Genomic DNA, 18867 nt, shown 5'->3' with positions numbered 1-18867 from the left:
CGTTTGTTTATATTTCACTGTATTTCAAGCAGTAAAGTCTCATCAGCTACGTGAAGATGTCAGCAGATGACCAGGCTGTTTCCAGGAAACGTTCAGGAAATCACAGACCAATAGGATAAGAGGTAATGAAAGCACTTCATCTCGCATAAGTGCATTCATCATTAACCTTCTCTTCCTCCTCTTTGGTGTAACAACACATGACTTATCAGATTTATTTTCACCTAAAGCAGCAAATACAAACAATTTTATCACTGAAACAGAAAATAAGAAACAAAAAAGGACAACAGAATACACCTCCTCCTCTTGTTCCTCCTGCTCCTCCTTCTACTCTGCTTCAGACCTCTCACTCTCCTCCTGCAGCTCCTTCTACTCCTCTCCTCTCCTCTCCTCTCCTCTCCTCTCCTCTCCTCTCCTCTCCTCTCCTCTGCTCTTCTCTCCTCTCCTCTCCTCTCCTCTGCTCTTCTCTCCTCTCCTCTCCTCTCCTCTTACTCCCTCATGTATTCCAGAATCTGATCTATCAATATTTGGGGGTCGTAGTTTAGGGTGGCTCTCCTCCGGCGCCTATGACTCCCATGATTCAAGTCTTCCACTGCAGCATTTGTCATGGTATCGATGCGTTTCATCCTCTGCAGCCCAGCAGTGGGGGAGCGGGGATTCTCCTCCTCCTCCTCCTCCAGCCGTTTCACCCTTAGGAGTGGGGGGTCGTTGCTGGGTGATGGGGGTGTCACATCCTCAAGGGAACGGCGAGTCCTCCTGTGGGTGGAGCTAACGGGTTCAACTGCAGTGACAGACAGGTCCCTCTTTGCCCTACGACCAGAGGGGTTCACTGGGGTGTCGTTAGGACCGATACTGGACAGTATCCTAGCAACCATGCGTCTGAGGACGAGACAAACAGTTGTTGTAAGAGCTTGTGACATGTGGATATAAGGTTATATATAAAAAGACGGGAGTCTAATATGTGTAGAGGTAATGTGTTGAATATTGAGGGGAATGAGTCTCTACATGTTATATGATTTTTTTAAATTCCTAATCTTTAGATTTTTTTCTAGAATATTAACATTGTCTTTGTTGGAATTATATTTTCCTATGACAGAGATGGAAGCATCATGTATCAGCTGATCAATCGATCGGTCCCGTCAACAAATTGATCACCTCAGAGTGTCCTGGTCTCTGTTCAGTCCTCGACCCGTCTGCTGGAGTCGCTCCTGTCTCGCTCTCTCAAGTAGAGTCTGTGCCAGTTGAGGCTCCCCCCTGTCGATCACAGCTCGTTATTCACCGACTTATTCTTCAAGATTCATCATCTTATATGTCATCATCTGCGATTGATAATGAAAATCTTCCTATGACACTGAGACATGGTGTTCCTCACCTGTCCAACAGGGCCTGAGCCAGCTGGGGCTCCAGGAGGCCCCACCAGGCGCCGGGGGGCCTCCCCATTCTCATACCCTGCCCAGTCTCATCATAGTCTGCGGGGGCTGGGCCCCGGAAGTCCCGCCGGGGATCCCGATCGTCTTCCTCATCCTCCTCTTCCTCGATCACCGCCACATCTCCCGGGCCGACCAATCCCACGCTCTCTGCCTCATTCAGGAGGCGAAGCAGAGCGGTCAGGTAGGCTGAAGATACATTTGACTGGTTCATTAGTCATGTTTTCAAACAAACAGCAGAAGGCTGATGATTTGCTGACAAGATTTTCAAATCAAACCACAATTAAAAAAAATCTGAGGTTTTAAGACACAAGGCAAAATAGTCATCACAGATTTTCTCATTATTATCATTGTATCATTTTATTATTATTTTTTATCATGAAAAAGAAACTGTCAGATTATATATAAGAAGTTGAACAATTTTAGTCATGGGTGAAATGATTTAAACTGCTTTAACCTGCTCGCTCTCCCTCTTCCTGTTCCCGCCTCTGGTCTCTCTCCACCAATTGCTGCAGGGCCTGGTTCAGGCCCCTCCCCCTCAAGTCATCTGATTGGTAGTACAGATCGTTGGACCCGCCACCTCCCTGTGCAGCGTTATATGACATCATCTGTTCCTCATAAGGAAGCAGGTTACGGAGGTCTCTGCGCTGGCGTCTGACTCCACTCGCTGATACGTCAAGGCTACGCCCCCCTCCGTGAGCGGCAGGTAGAGGCTGAGAGACGGGTTGGAGGACATCATCATCATTATCAACATTATCATCTTGATACATCAATGTGAGCTGCCCGCAGCTGCAGGGGTGGAGTATCAAAAGACACCCATCAAGTTGGACACCTTCTACTTCCTTTAGCGTATCAGTGTGACAACAACAATAGCCAATCTCAAGTGTTTTTAACATCTCAATGAAATCAAAGTACAGTTATATGAAAACATAAATTCAAAATCAGCTGTTGCACATCCCCTAAAATGGGTTCAGACTACAGGAGTTTTCAAATTTGCCAATATTAAATTAAGTGGCATCATGTACTAGGGAAGAGCTGTTGTTGTGTATTGATCATCAAGTAATTGGACAGAAACATGTGACATGTTTTTATGTCTTGTATTCTTCACGGGGACCAGACTCAGGGACTAAGCTGTGGGTGTTTGTAGGACTCCGAGTCTCTGGGTGGTCATTAAACTGCCTCTTTGACCTGACCCAGCAGGAATATCACAGATATGACATCCATCATGAACAACACGGGAGCCAGAACTCCTACCTTTGTTTTCCAGCTGTGACAAGCTGTCACCTGACCCTTCGACTGCTCTGCCAACACAGTGTGTGTGTGTGTGTGTGTGAGTGTGTGTGTGTGTGTGTGTTAAACCTGAACATAGCGTCAGACCAAAGAGATGAGGAGACGACTGCAACTTTCAGCTAAACCATTTGTGCTACATTAAGCCTGTGTGTGTATCTTTGTCTGTATGTGCGTGTGTGTGTGTGTGTGAGGAAGGATACTTGCAGGGTCCAGGGAGATGTGCTGTTGCCATGGCAGTGTAATGAGCTGTTCTGTTCCTGCCTCCACTAATATGATTGGTCCTGACAGTGTGTGTGTGTGTGTGTGTGTGTGTGTGTGTGTGTGTGTTTGGGCTTGTTTTCTTTTTTTCTCACTTAAGTTGTGTGGGCTTGTTTTCAATCGTGGTGGGGACTGGCTTTGACAGTTAGTTCTGGTTACCAGCTGTGGAATGCATTGTGTCAACTAGTGTCCGTGTGTGTGTGTGTGTGTGTGTCTGTGGGTGTGGAAGGGTCGTGGAGAGGATGTTGCCATGGTGATGTAACAAGCTGTTCTGTCCCTACCTCCACTAATGCGATTGGTCCAGTGAGAGTTATTGCTCAGTGTGTCTCGGAGCAAGTTATTGATTAGAACAAATCCTCTCTCCAGCCTCAGGCTGATGAGGGTTATATAAACACACATGTTTGTATGTATGTCTATCATTCTGAGGACAACCTGCCTTCATCACTAACCAATGAGCTGCACTCATTTATGATTAGAGTTGGATTTACATAGACTCAGCATTATGAACAGTGAGTCAGCAGTTTGAACAGTGACTGTGCAATTTGAACAGTCTGAACAGTCACTCACTAGTTTGAACAGTGACTCCGCATTATGAACAATAACTCAGCGGTTTGAACAGTGACTCAGTATTATGAACAATGAGACAGCAGTTTGAACAGTGACTCTTAGTAGCAGTTTAAACAGTGACTCAGCAGTTTGAACTGTCTGAACAGTCTGAACAGTGACTCAGTAGTTTGAACCGTGAGTCAGCAGTTTGAACCGTGAGTCAGCAGTTTGAACAGTCTGAACAGTCTGAACAGTGACTCAGTAGTTTGAACCGTGAGTCAGCAGTTTGAACCGTGAGTCAGCAGTTTGAACAGTCTGAACAGTGACTCAGTAGTTTGAACAGTCTGAACAGTCTGAACAGTGACTCAGTAGTTTGAACCGTGAGTCAGCAGTTTGAACCGTGAGTCAGCAGTTTGAACAGTCTGAACAGTGACTCAGTAGTTTGAACAGTCTGAACAGTCTGAACAGTGACTCAGTAGTTTGAACAGTCTGAACAGTCTGAACAGTGACTCAGTAGTTTGAACAGTCTGAACAGTCTGAACAGTGACTCAGTAGTTTGAACAGTCTGAACAGTCTGAACAGTGACTCAGTAGTTTGAACCGTGAGTCAGCAGTTTGAACCGTGAGTCAGCAGTTTGAACAGTCTGAACAGTGACTCAGTAGTTTGAACAGTCTGAACAGTCTGAACAGTGACTCAGTAGTTTGAACAGTCTGAACAGTCTGAACAGTGACTCAGTAGTTTGAACAGTCTGAACAGTCTGAACAGTGACTCAGTAGTTTGAACAGTCTGAACAGTCTGAACAGTGACTCAGTAGTTTGAACCGTGAGTCAGCAGTTTGAACCGTGAGTCAGCAGTTTGAACAGTCTGAACAGTGACTCAGTAGTTTGAACAGTCTGAACAGTCTGAACAGTGACTCAGTAGTTTGAACAGTCTGAACAGTCTGAACAGTGACTCAGTAGTTTGAACCGTGAGTCAGCAGTTTGAACCGTGAGTCAGCAGTTTGAACAGTCTGAACAGTGACTCAGTAGTTTGAACAGTCTGAACAGTCTGAACAGTGACTCAGTAGTTTGAACCGTGAGTCAGCAGTTTGAACCGTGAGTCAGCAGTTTGAACAGTCTGAACAGTGACTCAGTAGTTTGAACAGTCTGTACAGTGACTCAGCAGTTTGAACCGTGAGTCAGCAGTTTGAACAGTCTGAACAGTGACTCAGCATTTTGAACAGTCTGAACCGTGAGTCAGCAGTTTGAACAGTCTGTACAGTGACTCAGCAATTTGAACAGTGACTCAGCAGTTCAAACTGTGACTCAGCAGACTCAGGATTCATTCAAGCTCATGTTTTATCAATTAGGTCTGTCAGGTACAGCAATCATCTTGTAATCAGTGCGTTCCTGGTTCCGGTTCCTACAGAGTGTCCTTGAGCTAGAAACAAACTGCTCCTAACGCTTCATCGTCAGTGTGTGAATGTGTGTGTGTGTGATTGGGTAAATGAGGCAAACATTGTAAAGCCCTGTGAGTAGTTGACAGACTAGAAAAGTGCTATATCAATTTAGTCTGTTTACAATTCAGCCCTCTTGTGTAACCCTCCAAATCACCGACCCCAGCTGTGCATGTAGCTAACTCCATATTCCCGTAAATCAAATTGAGTCACAAATTTCTCTCTTCTGACTCTAAACATATTCAAGCCACTACGCTTCTGTCTAAGAAGCGTTTGAAGACACTGTTGTGTGACCAGCTCTGACCAGCTCTGATAACTGTGATGTCTCCTGATCTTTGTCTCGTTGGACAAATTCAGTCTCTGACTGGACTGAAGCTTCAGTGTGGTCCCTCAGTTCAGAGTCTCTCTGGATAAAAGATAAGATGTACAGTAAGTCATTCCCCTGCAGGATGAAAAAACTGCTGCTCCATGGTCAGATACCATCTCCTTTGTGGCTGCTGTTGTTTACAGATCAGTGGAAAAGTGAAGCAGGTTTAATTTCCTGCTGTTTGTCAGGGATAAACAGAAACAGTCGCCCTCAGTTCAGATGCTGTGATTTTCCACTATAATATCTCAGGCGGCAGTAGCCCAGGTTTAAGATGCCGAGCACTCACTACAGGAGTTGGTTACGTCTGTGATTCTGTGTGATGATGACACATCAGCAGCTCTGGGATGATAACGAGGAAGAGGAGGAGGTAATAATGAGTCCTCTGAGAAGCATCACTGTCTCACCCACTGCCGAATAGGATATTCTTATCATATTCTGCTGAATGTTCAAGTGTCCATGTTTCTGATCAATTTGGTTTTACTTAGTTATTTAATTATCAATCAATCAATAATTGAAAAACGAGCTGACATGTCATGAATGATGGATGAGAGTGCTGCTCAACCGATCACATGTCGGTCTCAGCTGTCAATCATGGCATCTCAGCACTTTTAATAGCATCCAATCACTAATTAAAACCAAACTTATCAGAAAACATAAACACTTGAACATACATCAATGTGATAAAAAACTACCTAAAATGATGGGTAGGTTTGATGTACTTTGATTTTTTTTTAGTTTGGTCCATCTGCTGACAGGGAGGGGGTCGGGGTTTATGACCTATACTGCAGCCAGCCACCAGGGGGTGATCCAGATGATTTGGCTTCATTTTTAGGAGTTGACATGTCGTCCATCTTTATTTACAGTCTATGTTGTGATGTAACAAACTCAGGAAAAGTCTCACACGATGGTCAAGGTGAATGAGCTGCAGCTGCTGGGCAGTGTAATGTAACACAGTGAATTCCATTGGATTCTTTGAATATCGTATCGCTGCATATTTACGGGATCACGTCTCTGTGCTAGTTAGATACAGTCTGAGTTTGTCCATTAAAGTAATGTTTATAGAGTAAGATGCAGTACTCACACCAGTAGAGCTGCAGTTCATTAGTGGATTTACTGATTAGTCGTGTGACAGAAATGTAACAGGAAACTGTGTGATAATTGATCACAGTGTGATCATAATGTGAATTGTCAAATACTTTCTACTTCACATTCTGGTGAGGTGAATCTGTGGGTTTGACTGAGAATATTAGATGATCCATCTTAGTCAGCTGTTACTATTTAAAATATATCTAAAATATATATTAAAACATAATAATAAAATGAAATGCATTTGAGGGGCAATGCATACCCTATGCCCACATTGTGTATTGGGTGCTATATACTGTATACACTATATTTTTTTTCTGCTGCAGCTTTTGATGTGCACTTTCACATGACCCACTGTCGCCTGGGTTACCGTCTCCTGTCGCTATGGTGACAGGTGCTGAAATGAAATGTTCCTCCGATCACAGTAACTGCCCACAAACACACACACACACACACACACACACACACACACACACACACACACACTCACACATTCTCACAGCATGAGTTATACAAGTACACACTGGCATACACGTTAGAACACAAACAAGGTGCAGTCTTCTCTCAATGCTTCAATCACTAATACGTCAAATGGAAAATAGAGAACACAAAAGCGACACACGAATGCAGACACACACACACACACACACACACACACACACACACACACACATACACAGTGATGTAACAATGCTGACAGGGAGGTAGAAGATAAACGGCAACAACATAATTTTGCATCCTGATCAGGTTACTGTGACGACACAGCATTTCTTTGACTGATAAAATGATTTAATACATATGACACATGTAAACACGCTCTCTCTCTCTCTCTCTCTCTCTCTCTCTCTCTCTCTCTCTCTCTCTCTCGCTTTCTCTCTGTTTGTCTGTCTGTCTATGTGTCGTCGTGCATCATCCTTACCTGGGCGGTGTGGATCAGAGCGGTGCTGAGCAGCAGAAGGCTGAGAGACGCCATGCTACTGACTGAACACACACACAAACACACACTGACTGCGACCACAGACACTCATCTGATAACAGAGAGAGAGGGGGGGGGGGGGGGGGGGGGGGGGCTGCAGGGATGTGGACAGATAGAGAGAGAGGGCGGGGGGTTGATGACTAAGGAGAGGAGGCGAGAGGTAGTGAATAGATGAGGAGAGAGGGAGGAGCCATGAGATGAAAAAGGAGACAAAGGAGTGAGGAGGAAGAGAAGAGTGAAAGACCAGGATGGACGGGGGAGGAGGGGGAGCTATGAGGGAAGGGAGGGGAAGGAAAATGGAAAAAGAGGAGGAGAGAGAGGATTTTTTTTTTAAATGAACGAAGAGAGACTATCATTGCTCTCATTAATTTGTTCATCTTTTCATCATGTTGTCTTTCAAGATACTGAAAATTCACTCAATAACCTTTTTTCCCTTCATGGCGATCATTAGATCTGATCAGATTGTTCATTCTGTAATTTGTTTACTCATCCTTTCATTTGTCCACAGATCAGTTTGTTTGTTCACTCCTTGAATACTCTACTCTTGACTAATCATGTTAATCCATTCATTCATTAATTCTCTCCTTCACCCTCTTTGTGTCATAAATAGACAGAATCAGAGACAGGTTTGTTGTTTATTGAAATTTTCCACTGAATTAACACAAGAGGGGGTAGGGGGGTCTCCATAGCAACAAGTCACACATACATCATCATCATCAACACTGTCAAAACCATCGTCATGGTTACGGATGCTTAGTAGAATATCATGATACAGGAAGTTACATCACAGAGGCAGAGAGGAGAGTCACAAAGAACAACAAGAAGAACGAGTGGCAGAAAAGGGGTGGTGATAAGAGAAAAGAAAATGGGAAAAGAGTAGGAGAAGAAAAAAAGGAGGAAAAAATGTAAAAGGAAAGAAGACAGAGGGAAGGATTAAAAAGAGAAAAAGAAGAAAAGTGAAAGATTGAGAGAAAAAGAAAAGACTGGAGAAAGAAATAAAAAGTGATGACGAGATTAAAGAAAGAAAAATGTATGACAAAAAAAAGAGAGTGATAGAGAAATATACTGTAGAAGTATGGACAGGTAACACACACACTCACACACACCTGTACAGGAGAACAGGAAGTAGAATCACACCTATCAGTCACTGAACAACACGAGCAGGAAACACGTCACCATGCGGAGGAAGATACCGACGCCCAAAACAGTTTCACTTTCAGAAAAACAACCAAAGAAGAAGAAGCATCAAGGTTTTTTTTTCAGACTTTTTCAGACAAAAACAGCTCACGGCTGCTGCTGATTGGCTGCGGAGAAGACAAGTACACTGTCCGTTTGCTGACAGAAACATCCGTTTGAAAAGTGTAACGTTTATTTATGCATTTCATTTTAACATGTGGGTTAATGTTGATATAACTGACTGGCACAGCATCACTAGCCAACGGTAGTGAAACTTACGTTAATGCAGCATTTACTGTCACAATAACTTCATTTAAAATGGTCGGAACATGAACGTAATTTCAGACTTCGGCTGGACATATGCTGAAGTTCAACAAAGTGCAGTAAAAACCAATAGAATCATCTGCTTCCTGTTTGGTTGAGTAATAATAATTTAGACGGCTGTTTCTGCAGTGTTGTGTCCTCTCCACAGATAATCTGATATAATCTGATGTGAATCAGCCGCAGGAATGTAACAGCAGAACGAAGCTCCAGCTCAGCGCATTAATAAACACACAAACTGTGCAAACTGTGGTGCCAAGGAGCCATTTTGGATCCAGTTTTCACCCGGGGACGACAAGAAGCTGGAGTCCAGACTGGGTTAACTGCACCTCCAGAATGACATCACTTCCTGTGTTGATATTTACATGCAGCAAGACAAACAGCAAACAGCTGGGAGGTGACGCTGGAAGATGCAGGGTCGGCGGGTTGGATCCAGTTTGAGCTGGTTTTGATTTGGTTCAAATCTGTTTTGGATCTGATCTGTGTGAACCCAGTCTGAACGGCTTCGTGATTGGCCGATGTGAATCTGGTTTGTTGCTGTTGGGAGCGGGGGCATACAACAGGGGATGGAGCAGGTCCTTGGGTTCAATAGGAAACATGAAGAAACAGTTCAGTCTATAATATATATCTGTTCAAGGGGATATCTATACAACACAAACATACATTCTCTCCACGGGTTCTTGACTTTAATATGAATTTAACTCTTATCCACATGGTCACTGGTTTCAGAAGGTTTGTCGGCCTTAGTGGTTGTTGTTTTTGTTGTTCTAGTGCTTTGTTCAAGTTGTGGATTTGTTATTTATAACTCTCTTTTTAATAATTTACACATCGACTCATTATATTGAACATCTAAACTCCCCAACCCTTAGCCCTCCCCTCCCTCACCCTTCCCATTAACTATGCAGACAGACTGGAGCGTTGCATTGTGGGTAGGTTGCAGGCGACCCACACTTGGTTCACTCCGATGCTTTCTCTGGAAGAAAAACAAAGTTCATTGGGGTTTATCCTCCACAGCCACGCTCTCCAATACAAGCTGCTGTTCTAATAATGACCCAGGATTAATATACTGTATATAAATAAAAAAAATCACACAAACAGGAGGAAACATAATACGCTTTTGTTAAGGACTATCTTCAGCAGCAGATGAATCCGCATTTGGTATTATAGTGAGCATTTGTCAGGATAAACTAAAATTTGTTTTCATTGTGATGTAGGCAAATCGCCAGACTCGGAGAAAGAGCGAGACACTAATGATGCAGTAAACTCACCTGCTCTCTGTCACTTCACATCTGGTTGGAGAAGGAGGTGGGCGCCCCCTGCTGGCCGTAGCCCTGACCGTACTCTGCATCCTGAAGGAGACACAGCGGCAAGTGACATGTCAACAAATCCCGCCCACACTGCACCGGCAGTGAAGCTCACTGACACAATGAAGAAAACACTCTCACTCTGCTCATTTTTTCTCATTCTCATTGTCGGATAAACACATATTATATGTTGTGATAAAGACATATTATACTGCATTTTTATGCTAAATGCATATAGTGCTGTATTTTAGGGTTAACACATTATACTATATTTCAGTGATAAATACAGTTCATAGTGAGGGTATTTTCCTGCATGAATATATAGGAAATATTTAGCTTCTGCTAGAACTTTCAGTGCTACATTCATCATATTCTTTTGATAAACAGAATCACCAGACAGAGAAAGATGACACTTGCTGCTCTCGTTGAAAAAGACATTGTCGAATTGTGAGTGAAATTATTGCTCTCACAGTGTCAGACTCTGATGGTCAGACTACGCTCCATCCTGGGCAAACTCAGACAAGCCCCGTTTTGTTTTCACATCATACAGTTCTCTCCAGTTTTCTTTCATTCAGCAATGCATGGCAGTATACTATATATTGCTTGGTCAGTGACCATCGGTTATGCACAAATTTTCATGATGCACTGCGGGATACTCTGAGTCCACTATAAAGGATATAATAGTCCTCACTAAACATTCGGAACAAGTACTGAGGCCCCAGTGTCCTGAGTCATCTGTGGTATAATAATCTCATTCCTCCAGATAAACACTTACTTTCAGGTTGTAATTAGACCGAAATACACTTTCTGCGTGTCAGCTGGGCCCTGGGGTGAGATGTCGTGTGACATCACATGATTTATTGCCACGCCCTAATCAAACCATCAAATTACAGCCCTTCTGGGGGGACTCCTTTCAAAACGTACCAGTACAGTCGCCTGGTGTAAATAATAAAGTATTGATGAGCAGCAGCTCAGCTCATCACCTGGTTGTATCCCTGCTGGCTGTAGTCGGGCTGGTATCCTCCCTGGTTGCTGGCGTACGGGTCTTGTTCGTACGCTCCCTGCTGGCCGTAGGCTTCTGGTGCAGCAGGTTTCTCCTGAGGAGGAGGAGGAGCCCGCATGAAGGGAGCGATGATGCCAGTCTCCTTGAAGACGAACCAGAGGTTTCCAGCCCACAGGACCAGGTTGATGAAACCAAAAGCCTGGAGCAGAACAGGAGAGATGAATGAGGGGTAACATACCGTCTATGATTTACCGTTAAACTCATTTCTGTCACTGTCATCAGAAGTGTCTGATAAAAACACATGTATCACCATTAGCCCTTCTGATTGGTCCTATGTCTGCATGCCACTCAGGATTTAATAGAGATTTAAAGTAACACTGGTTTCAGTGGAGTCTTGTTTAGGGTGATTAAACATTTTCAGATAATAACCAGCCCTGAAATGAGGCTCAGTCTGTTCGACCAAAGCCCGACTTCCTAAGGTGTCTAAGGTATTACCACAGAGGTGTTGAGTCCAGACATGACTGGATCGTGGACTTCGCGACATTGATTCTCCTCGGCGTCGCAGGCTGAGATGAGAGTGAGCACTTTGTCCGGATCGGTCGCCGTCTTCACATCTGACAGACCTTTGGCCCAGGCCGCCGAACTCACCAGCCACATGAAGGTGAAAACTGCAGTCACTCCCAGGTCCTAAAACAGAGTTCAGCATGAGTGATGTTTCCCACGGCTCATCTGTCATCTGTGCAGCTGGTCAGGTGGGTGAACTTACGATCAGGGGGCCCTTGTTGTTCTCCTTGTACTTTTCGAAGAGGAAGACATAGATGCTGAGAGCCGCGGTGGAGTAGAGGAAGGCAAAGACACCGATGGTGACGAAGAATTCGGCCGAGGAAGAGTAGTCGCCAACCAGGAAGAGACGCTCCTTGTCCCCGCTCTTACAGGTGGGGGCGTCAAAGTGCTCCTGGTGAAGTCTGACAGAGGGAGAGCAGAACATTAGCCGCAGGGTTTGGGTCGCGTTCGGTCCCTCGGACCAATCGATAAGCAGTGAAAATTTGATCGTCCTCTACGAGGTGGTCAGGGTAAACCGGCCAGCTGTCACCATGGTAACAACAACTGCGTGACAGGTCGACTAAACTCTGTGCGCCGGCTCACATCAAGTTTGAGTCGGTACAAAAACATGTGACCCGGGCAGGAGAAGCTTTAATGTCTCTGGTGACAATGAACCAGATCAGGACGACAGAATCAAATGTGTCAAACCAGGGGAATTAATTATTGATTCTAAAAAAAGAAATGACATCACCATCTACATAGTCCCTCTCACTGAACTGAAACATAACTCTGTGACAAATACACCAAACTCTGCTCAGAATTCTTGATATTTCAAAAGTTTCCAGCTGAATAGTGGAGATAAATGCTTCCTCCTAAGATGTTCTAACTGATCTACAGTTCAGCATTACTCTTAAACGTGCAGGTCCTGATTCTGCATTAGAAATCACTACAGTTGTTTCATTCACAGAATATGTGAGTGTGAAGTGTCTCACTCCTCATTCAAACAGAAGAGAACTGGAAGAAGTGACTTCAGCTCTCTTCATAACCTATGCTGCAGCCAGCCACCAGACAGAGATCCACATGATTTGGCTTCACTTTGGGAGCTGCCGTATCGTCCATCTTTATTTACAGTCTACGATCCGTCTCCATCCATGTGTGCATTCACGGCGATTGTGTTGTCGCTCACACTCTGCGTCGTGTGACACGTCAGAGTCATCAACTGACCTGAACGGATACTCAAACTCCACCTCGATGCTCAGGTCGCTGTCTGTCCGGTTCTTACACTCCACTGACATCCGGAACATCCCAGAATAACTGCCGCAGGTGGAGAAGGCAAAGATGGCGAAGAACTGGAGCAGGAGGAGGAGTCACACAAAACGTGAAGTGAAAACATCTTATAGATAAATAAGAATGTTTGCTCATACAGAGCAGTGATGTCATAGGAAAATAAAACTTGAGCTGCAACAATTGAGTGATTAATTGATGAATTGAACAACAGAGTAACACAGTAACAAACTTCCTCCGATGATTTATTAGCTCGACTGATGTAAGAAGAAGTTTTTTATTGTTTGATTCAGGAGACTCTGAAACTAAACACAAGACAATTTGACAACATTTAGTAAACATTCTGAGAACATTAGGGAAAAGATTTTGAGACGATTTTGAGAACATTTAGAAAACGTTTGGAGAATTCTTTTCCGGACAGCAGTGTGTTACTCTTGTATTGTTTAAAGGAAAGAGTTAAAGATGCAGACACCACAAACAAACACACACACACACACACACTCAGTGTGTGTGTTCGGAGCAGCTGCTGCTTTGATCAACTCACCCACTGTAAGACCTTAATGAAGCCCAGTGGAACCTTCAGCACCCTGAACTGACCCTGGGCCACCATCTGAGGACACACACACACACAAAGTTAGTTATTTATCATGTCAAAATACTGTAAACCCGGTTATGGTCAAATATCACAACGTTGATACACTTCGGACGAGAGGAAAATATAAGATACAGTACAATAGTGTAGTACTATTATTTCCATAATATCAGTACTTCCTGTAGTTAAAGTACCACCGTAATATTTACCTCAAGTGGTTACAATATCATAGTTACAGTACTGCATGCATTCAAACAAACAGATCAATTTTACTTCTCAGGTTTCAGTCTGTCGTTCTTGTGGTCGACACGATTGATGAGATTTTTAATATTCAGATTTCAGTTTCATCAGACTGCAATAAAAAAATCTATTTAAATAAAAATCACCGGACTTTGTAAATGTCAATTATCAAACATGTTATGAATGATTACAGGATTTTTTTATTGAAGAAGAACCATCAGGTACATTAATTGGAGAACATCAAATGATTTAAAGCATATGTTACACATTAAACATATCAACACTAATATTATAATTGATGGTGAGCTAAGATAAACAGAATGTAAACATGCTTCAAAATGTCTGCAACAACTGTAATATTACTGTAACATTATAATAGCAAAATGTTATAATAACGTCTGCTGTAATTTATAATAATGTTGTGGTAATATTATAATTTTGTAATGTTATAATAATGTTGTAGAAATGGTATATCAATGTTGCAGCAATGTTATAATAATGTGTAATGTTATATTTAGGTAATGTTGAAATAATGTTGAAATGTTTTAATAATGTGATAATTATGTGGTGGTAATGATGTAATGTCATAATAATGTTGCGGTAACATTTCAGCGTTTGTAAACTCGTGTTCATCCTTCGTCTCCATCTCACTGCTGCTGAGGAGGAGGAGGAGGAAGAAGAGGAGGAGGAGGAGCAGGTAAACCTGGGTTTTAACCGGGTGAAATAACACCTGAGACATAATCGGTACCGGTTGAACCTGCGACAACAACATCATCATCATCTTCTTCTTCTTCTTCTTTTCACCATCATCATCATCAGCAGCAGCAGCAGCAGAGAGGATATCCTCCTCCGGCTGCCATTTTACAACCACACACACACACACGCACGCACGCACGTACGCACACACACACAAACTGCTGAACAGTGCTGCCGAATACTGACATTGCCGGACACAGTGTTTTTCATTTTATTTCAGTAGTCCTGCAGACAGAGCGCAGGGATGAAAGGCCCACCAGCTGAAAAACACCCAGTCCCATATACCGGGCTGATGAGTCAGATGTGAAGAGAAACGACACAAACATCTGCAGCGTCTTTACATCTTGACTCAGTCAAATAAACCATCAGTGAAATCAGCCTGAATCCTCTGATTTCACTGATTTCACTGATTTCAGCCTGATTCCCTTGATTCCCCCCCCGTTGTTATGAACGTTCCTCCCTGCACCTCCGAGCTGCCGACGTGATGCGGCCCGGCACAGAGATGCTTCACTGGGAACCCGACACAAACGCCCGACGGGCCGCCGCGAACCATGACACAGACACACACCCCGAGCACCACACACGCACACACACACACACACACACAGATGTGACAAATATGAAGCAGAATCGAGAAATAACGAGTGAATGTGCGGTGTTTTTTTTACCTGATTTACGACGTCCATCCTGCCGCTTGTCGAGAGGAGAGAGAAGAGATGGAGGATGGAGGGGTGGGCGGGTGAGGTGGGGGAGGAGGCTGTTACAGTGTCCGCGTCATTTATTTTTTATTTTCTATGAAATATATTTTTTTTTAAAAACAGGCGGAGGTGAGAGGGGGGTAGAGGCTTAATAACGCATTCTTACAACAGCTGATTCAACTTTTAGCTTCAGCAGGATTCACACGATTAACACATGACTCTGATCATACATGTAGACTAACATCATACATGTAGACTAACATCATGCATGTAGACTAACATCATACATGTAGACTAACATCATGCATGTAGACTAACATCATGCATGTAGACTAACATCATACATGTAGACTAACATCATGCATGTAGACTAACATCATGCATGTAGACTAACATCATGCATGTAGACTAACATCATGCATGTAGACTAACATCATGACTAACATCATGCATGTAGACTAACATCATACACGTAGACTGTCATCATACACGAAGACTCATTATACATTCACCAACATCATGCATGTAGACGAGTAGATTACATCATGTTTGTTTTAGCAAATATACATGACACATTGATCTGAGATGAAAACGGCAGGAACACAATCTGTGGGAATGAATCATGAAACGACTTGATAGGACGATTTCTGCAGGAACACGTTATTATGTTTTCACCCCTGTGAAACTGTTTGTTGGTTTATTCGTTGTTTGTTTGTTGTTTTATGAATGAATCTTTATATATAAATATCTAAAGGACCTGGTATCCCCCCCCCCCTTGTACTAACTATGGATTTTCTTAGAGAGTACAGGGAGAAGGGACATTACAAAAAATATTCAAACTGAATTTTGTACTTACTCACTTTAAATACTATTACTGTTAATACTATAGCATTTGATATACTGTACTATTAATGCTATTAATATAATGTGTATCTGATACCAAATACAAAGCAGCGAAAACAGGAAACACACAGTTACATAAAAAGGTGCAGTTTTTGCACACATTGACGTTGATCAGAGCCTTGGGCCGACACACACAGATGTGAGGACTCCAGATGTTGAACTCATCCAATTAAACTCCTGCAGTGACTCTGGTCAGACAGTAGAGGAAGCAGAGACCAGAGCACACTGCGGCATAGAGTGTTTTTCAATTTATTACAGTTTCATTTATTTTAGACAAAGCCCAGTGAGAATGAAGCAAATGCTTGACAAATTCAACTATACTGACAACAACTACAGAGTCAGTGCCCCTTCGTTAATGACATTCCTTATTTAATATTTTCTTTATGTCTGCTTTTATTTTTTATTTTTGAGACTGGGAATCATTTTAATTGTTTGTCACATAGACTTCATAAAAATGGAAAAAGCAAAAGGAGAAGTGCCTGAAGCCTGTATTCTCTGGAATCACCAGCAGAGGGCGACTCCACCGGTTGCAAAAAGAAGTCAGTTTCTATAGAAGTCTATGAGAAAAAGATTCCAATTTCTCACTTGATGTATAACGTCAGTAAACATTTCCCTGTGGAGTTTATGGTCTTAATCTTTCAAGTTTTCTCCAATACAACATTATGTTTATTTTGTAAATTGTCTTATTTAGAGTAAAGATAGACCCTCAAACAGTGTGATTGACTGTTTGTACCGTCCAATCAGTGCATGGTTGCAGGTGTAGGTGGGCGTGCAGTGGATCAGCTTAGACCCACCCCCTGCTCCTACATCTGGTTCCAAAAAAACCAAGATGGCGCTGGTCAAAATGTTAAACTTGAGGCTCCAAAAAAGGCAGTTCACCAACCATTGGGACGTCACGGGGGGCTGCCACCTGGTTTGGATGCGAAGGTCTTCTGCAGAGGAGGTGGTAAGTGCTTTGGCTGACAAGCTGACAGAAAAGAACCTCAGGAGACAAAGAACCATGTGGCCTGACAAGGCAGAGTAATGTTACTTTGAACACTAACGGTTTTTAAATTCTCAAAAGGTAATATACATTGACAAATTCTTGAAGACTGAACACAGAAAACGTACGTAGGTGTGAAAGAACAGTTAGTAGTCAAACGGCAGCTTGTGTTCGGTTTTTATTTGAGGAAAACCAGGGTTTAGAGCTGTTTGTAAGCTCAACACGGCCGTTCTCAACATCCGAGATGGATTTTTTGGAGAAATCCAGGCGTCAAATTGAAAAGCCCTTAACTGCTGGGAAAACATAGTCTTTTTTAGATTTCAGACGAGACAAAAAAATGCCAGTGGACTGTCAGCTGTTGAGAATTCAACTAATAAACAAGATTGTCTCTGTGAGAATGAATAAAAAATATCAAACATGTAAAAAAAAGGGAAACACGTGGAACAAACACTCTGGTTCTCACGTCAAGTAGAAAACGACAAAGAGACAAAAAAAGGCTTTTCAGTTCATCGTCTGATTGTCAGCAAGTGAAAACACAAGTTCTTAAAGTCTGAGAAAAGAACTCCTTCACACAGAGCAGGATGTTCAACACATAACACATCTGTATGTGTGAACACGGCTCGTGCGAACCGATCTCAAAACAAACTGGTTTGACTTTCATCCAGATTTCATATCTGAGAGATGATCCTGTTGCAAATTAAAACTAACTCTGGAAAAAGAATCATTTTCTGAAAGAAAACAGACAAAAAATACAGAAATAGGATTGTGAGTGAATGAAATCCACAAGAAAAACACAAAGATCAAACATCCGTCTGATATTATATTCAGGTGAAAGTCAACATATTAACAGTTCAATATTTTGTTTTAAATTTACATCAGAATTGAAGGAACTTGTTCATGAGTGTAACTACCTCCACCAAGGAGGATGTGTTCTCACCTGTTTGTTTGTTTGTTTGTTTGTTTGTCAGCAGGATTACCCAAAAAACTACAGATCTCCATGAAACTTGGTGAAAGGATGGGACATGGGCCAGAAAAGAACCCATTCATTTTTGGCATGGATCTGGGAAAATGTGTCGATCCAGGAATTCATCACTTGTGAGATAGGACGTGGTTATCACTGATTTCCCAGGGAATATTTAATAATGTATCTTGATAAAAAAACCAAATCAGGCATGTTTTTGGGGTCTCTATTTGTGTGTGAATTTGGGACTGTTGGAACCTGGTGGAGGTACGAGCTCTACTGACAAATTGAGAAATTAAAAATAACAATTTGAATAAATGTACACCAACATTTTAACGACAGTCTGTCGATCTGAATTTCTGGAGATTCATTTAACTTTGTGTCGTTTCCGGTGTGTTTATCTGTATTAACATATGTTCACAAGATTCAAAGACTTTATTCAAATTTTTTATAAAATTACAGAACAACCTGCACATCCAAACAATAACAAACCAACCACACAGCGACTGAAGTGCATTTTGGGTACAGTTTGATCCCATGTAGCTCAGTGACCGACCTCACCCTCTTTGTAGTAGTTTGATTGACTTTCTGAGTAATGTCCCCTCAGATGGGGGCTTTGGCCCTCGGCCCCTGTCCAGGGACCCTTCTGTTCAATGTTGTCAAACTTTAAAACTACAAAAATCTCCACAGGAAGCATCGCCGTGACGACTTGTCAATTTGCT

General features: G+C 42.6%; 2 protein-coding genes across 2 annotated transcripts; both read right to left on the bottom strand.

Moving 5' to 3' along the window:
- Positions 1 to 392: 392 nt before the first annotated feature.
- On the bottom strand, positions 393 to 7468 carry pcsk1nl (proprotein convertase subtilisin/kexin type 1 inhibitor, like). The gene is made up of 5 exons (XM_035644281.2): positions 7326 to 7468; positions 1882 to 2137; positions 1370 to 1613; positions 1153 to 1251; positions 393 to 876 (listed from the first exon to the last, which is right to left on the bottom strand). The coding sequence occupies exons 1-5, from the start codon at positions 7377 to 7379 to the stop codon at positions 486 to 488; spliced, it is 1044 nt and encodes a 347-aa protein (XP_035500174.2). The 5' UTR covers positions 7380 to 7468; the 3' UTR covers positions 393 to 485.
- A 530-nt stretch (positions 7469 to 7998) lies between these two features.
- Positions 7999 to 15353, bottom strand: sypa (synaptophysin a). The gene is made up of 8 exons (XM_035644282.2): positions 15270 to 15353; positions 13558 to 13623; positions 12954 to 13078; positions 11953 to 12151; positions 11682 to 11873; positions 11167 to 11385; positions 10148 to 10228; positions 7999 to 9852 (listed from the first exon to the last, which is right to left on the bottom strand). The coding sequence occupies exons 1-7, from the start codon at positions 15285 to 15287 to the stop codon at positions 10163 to 10165; spliced, it is 885 nt and encodes a 294-aa protein (XP_035500175.1). The 5' UTR covers positions 15288 to 15353; the 3' UTR covers positions 7999 to 9852; positions 10148 to 10162.
- Positions 15354 to 18867: the final 3514 nt, after the last annotated feature.

This window comes from Scophthalmus maximus, chromosome 3, assembly GCF_022379125.1.
Source record: "Scophthalmus maximus strain ysfricsl-2021 chromosome 3, ASM2237912v1, whole genome shotgun sequence".
NCBI classification, from domain to species: domain Eukaryota; kingdom Metazoa; phylum Chordata; class Actinopteri; order Pleuronectiformes; family Scophthalmidae; genus Scophthalmus; species Scophthalmus maximus.
The sequence above is the reverse complement of the archived record's forward strand: the minus strand, read 5'-3'. Positions and strand labels throughout refer to the sequence as shown.

What these genes read in the sequence shown, in the direction of transcription:
- pcsk1nl (XM_035644281.2), bottom strand. Translation starts at nt 7,379, where the DNA reads ATGGCGTCTCTCAGCCTTCTGCTGCTCAGCACCGCTCTGATCCACACC. An exon ending in GGAAGAGGGAGAGCGAGCAG is followed by an intron (nt 1,614 to 1,881) that starts GTTAAAGCAGTT and finishes ATGTATCTTCAG; the next exon opens with CCTACCTGACCGCTCTGCTT. An exon ending in GCTCAGGCCCTGTTGGACAG is followed by an intron (nt 1,252 to 1,369) that starts GTGAGGAACACC and finishes TGTGATCGACAG; the next exon opens with GGGGGAGCCTCAACTGGCAC.
- sypa (XM_035644282.2), bottom strand. An exon ending in GAGTTTGAGTATCCGTTCAG is followed by an intron (nt 12,152 to 12,953) that starts GTCAGTTGATGA and finishes TCCCTCTGTCAG; the next exon opens with ACTTCACCAGGAGCACTTTG. An exon ending in ACAACAAGGGCCCCCTGATC is followed by an intron (nt 11,874 to 11,952) that starts GTAAGTTCACCC and finishes ACTCTGTTTTAG; the next exon opens with GACCTGGGAGTGACTGCAGT.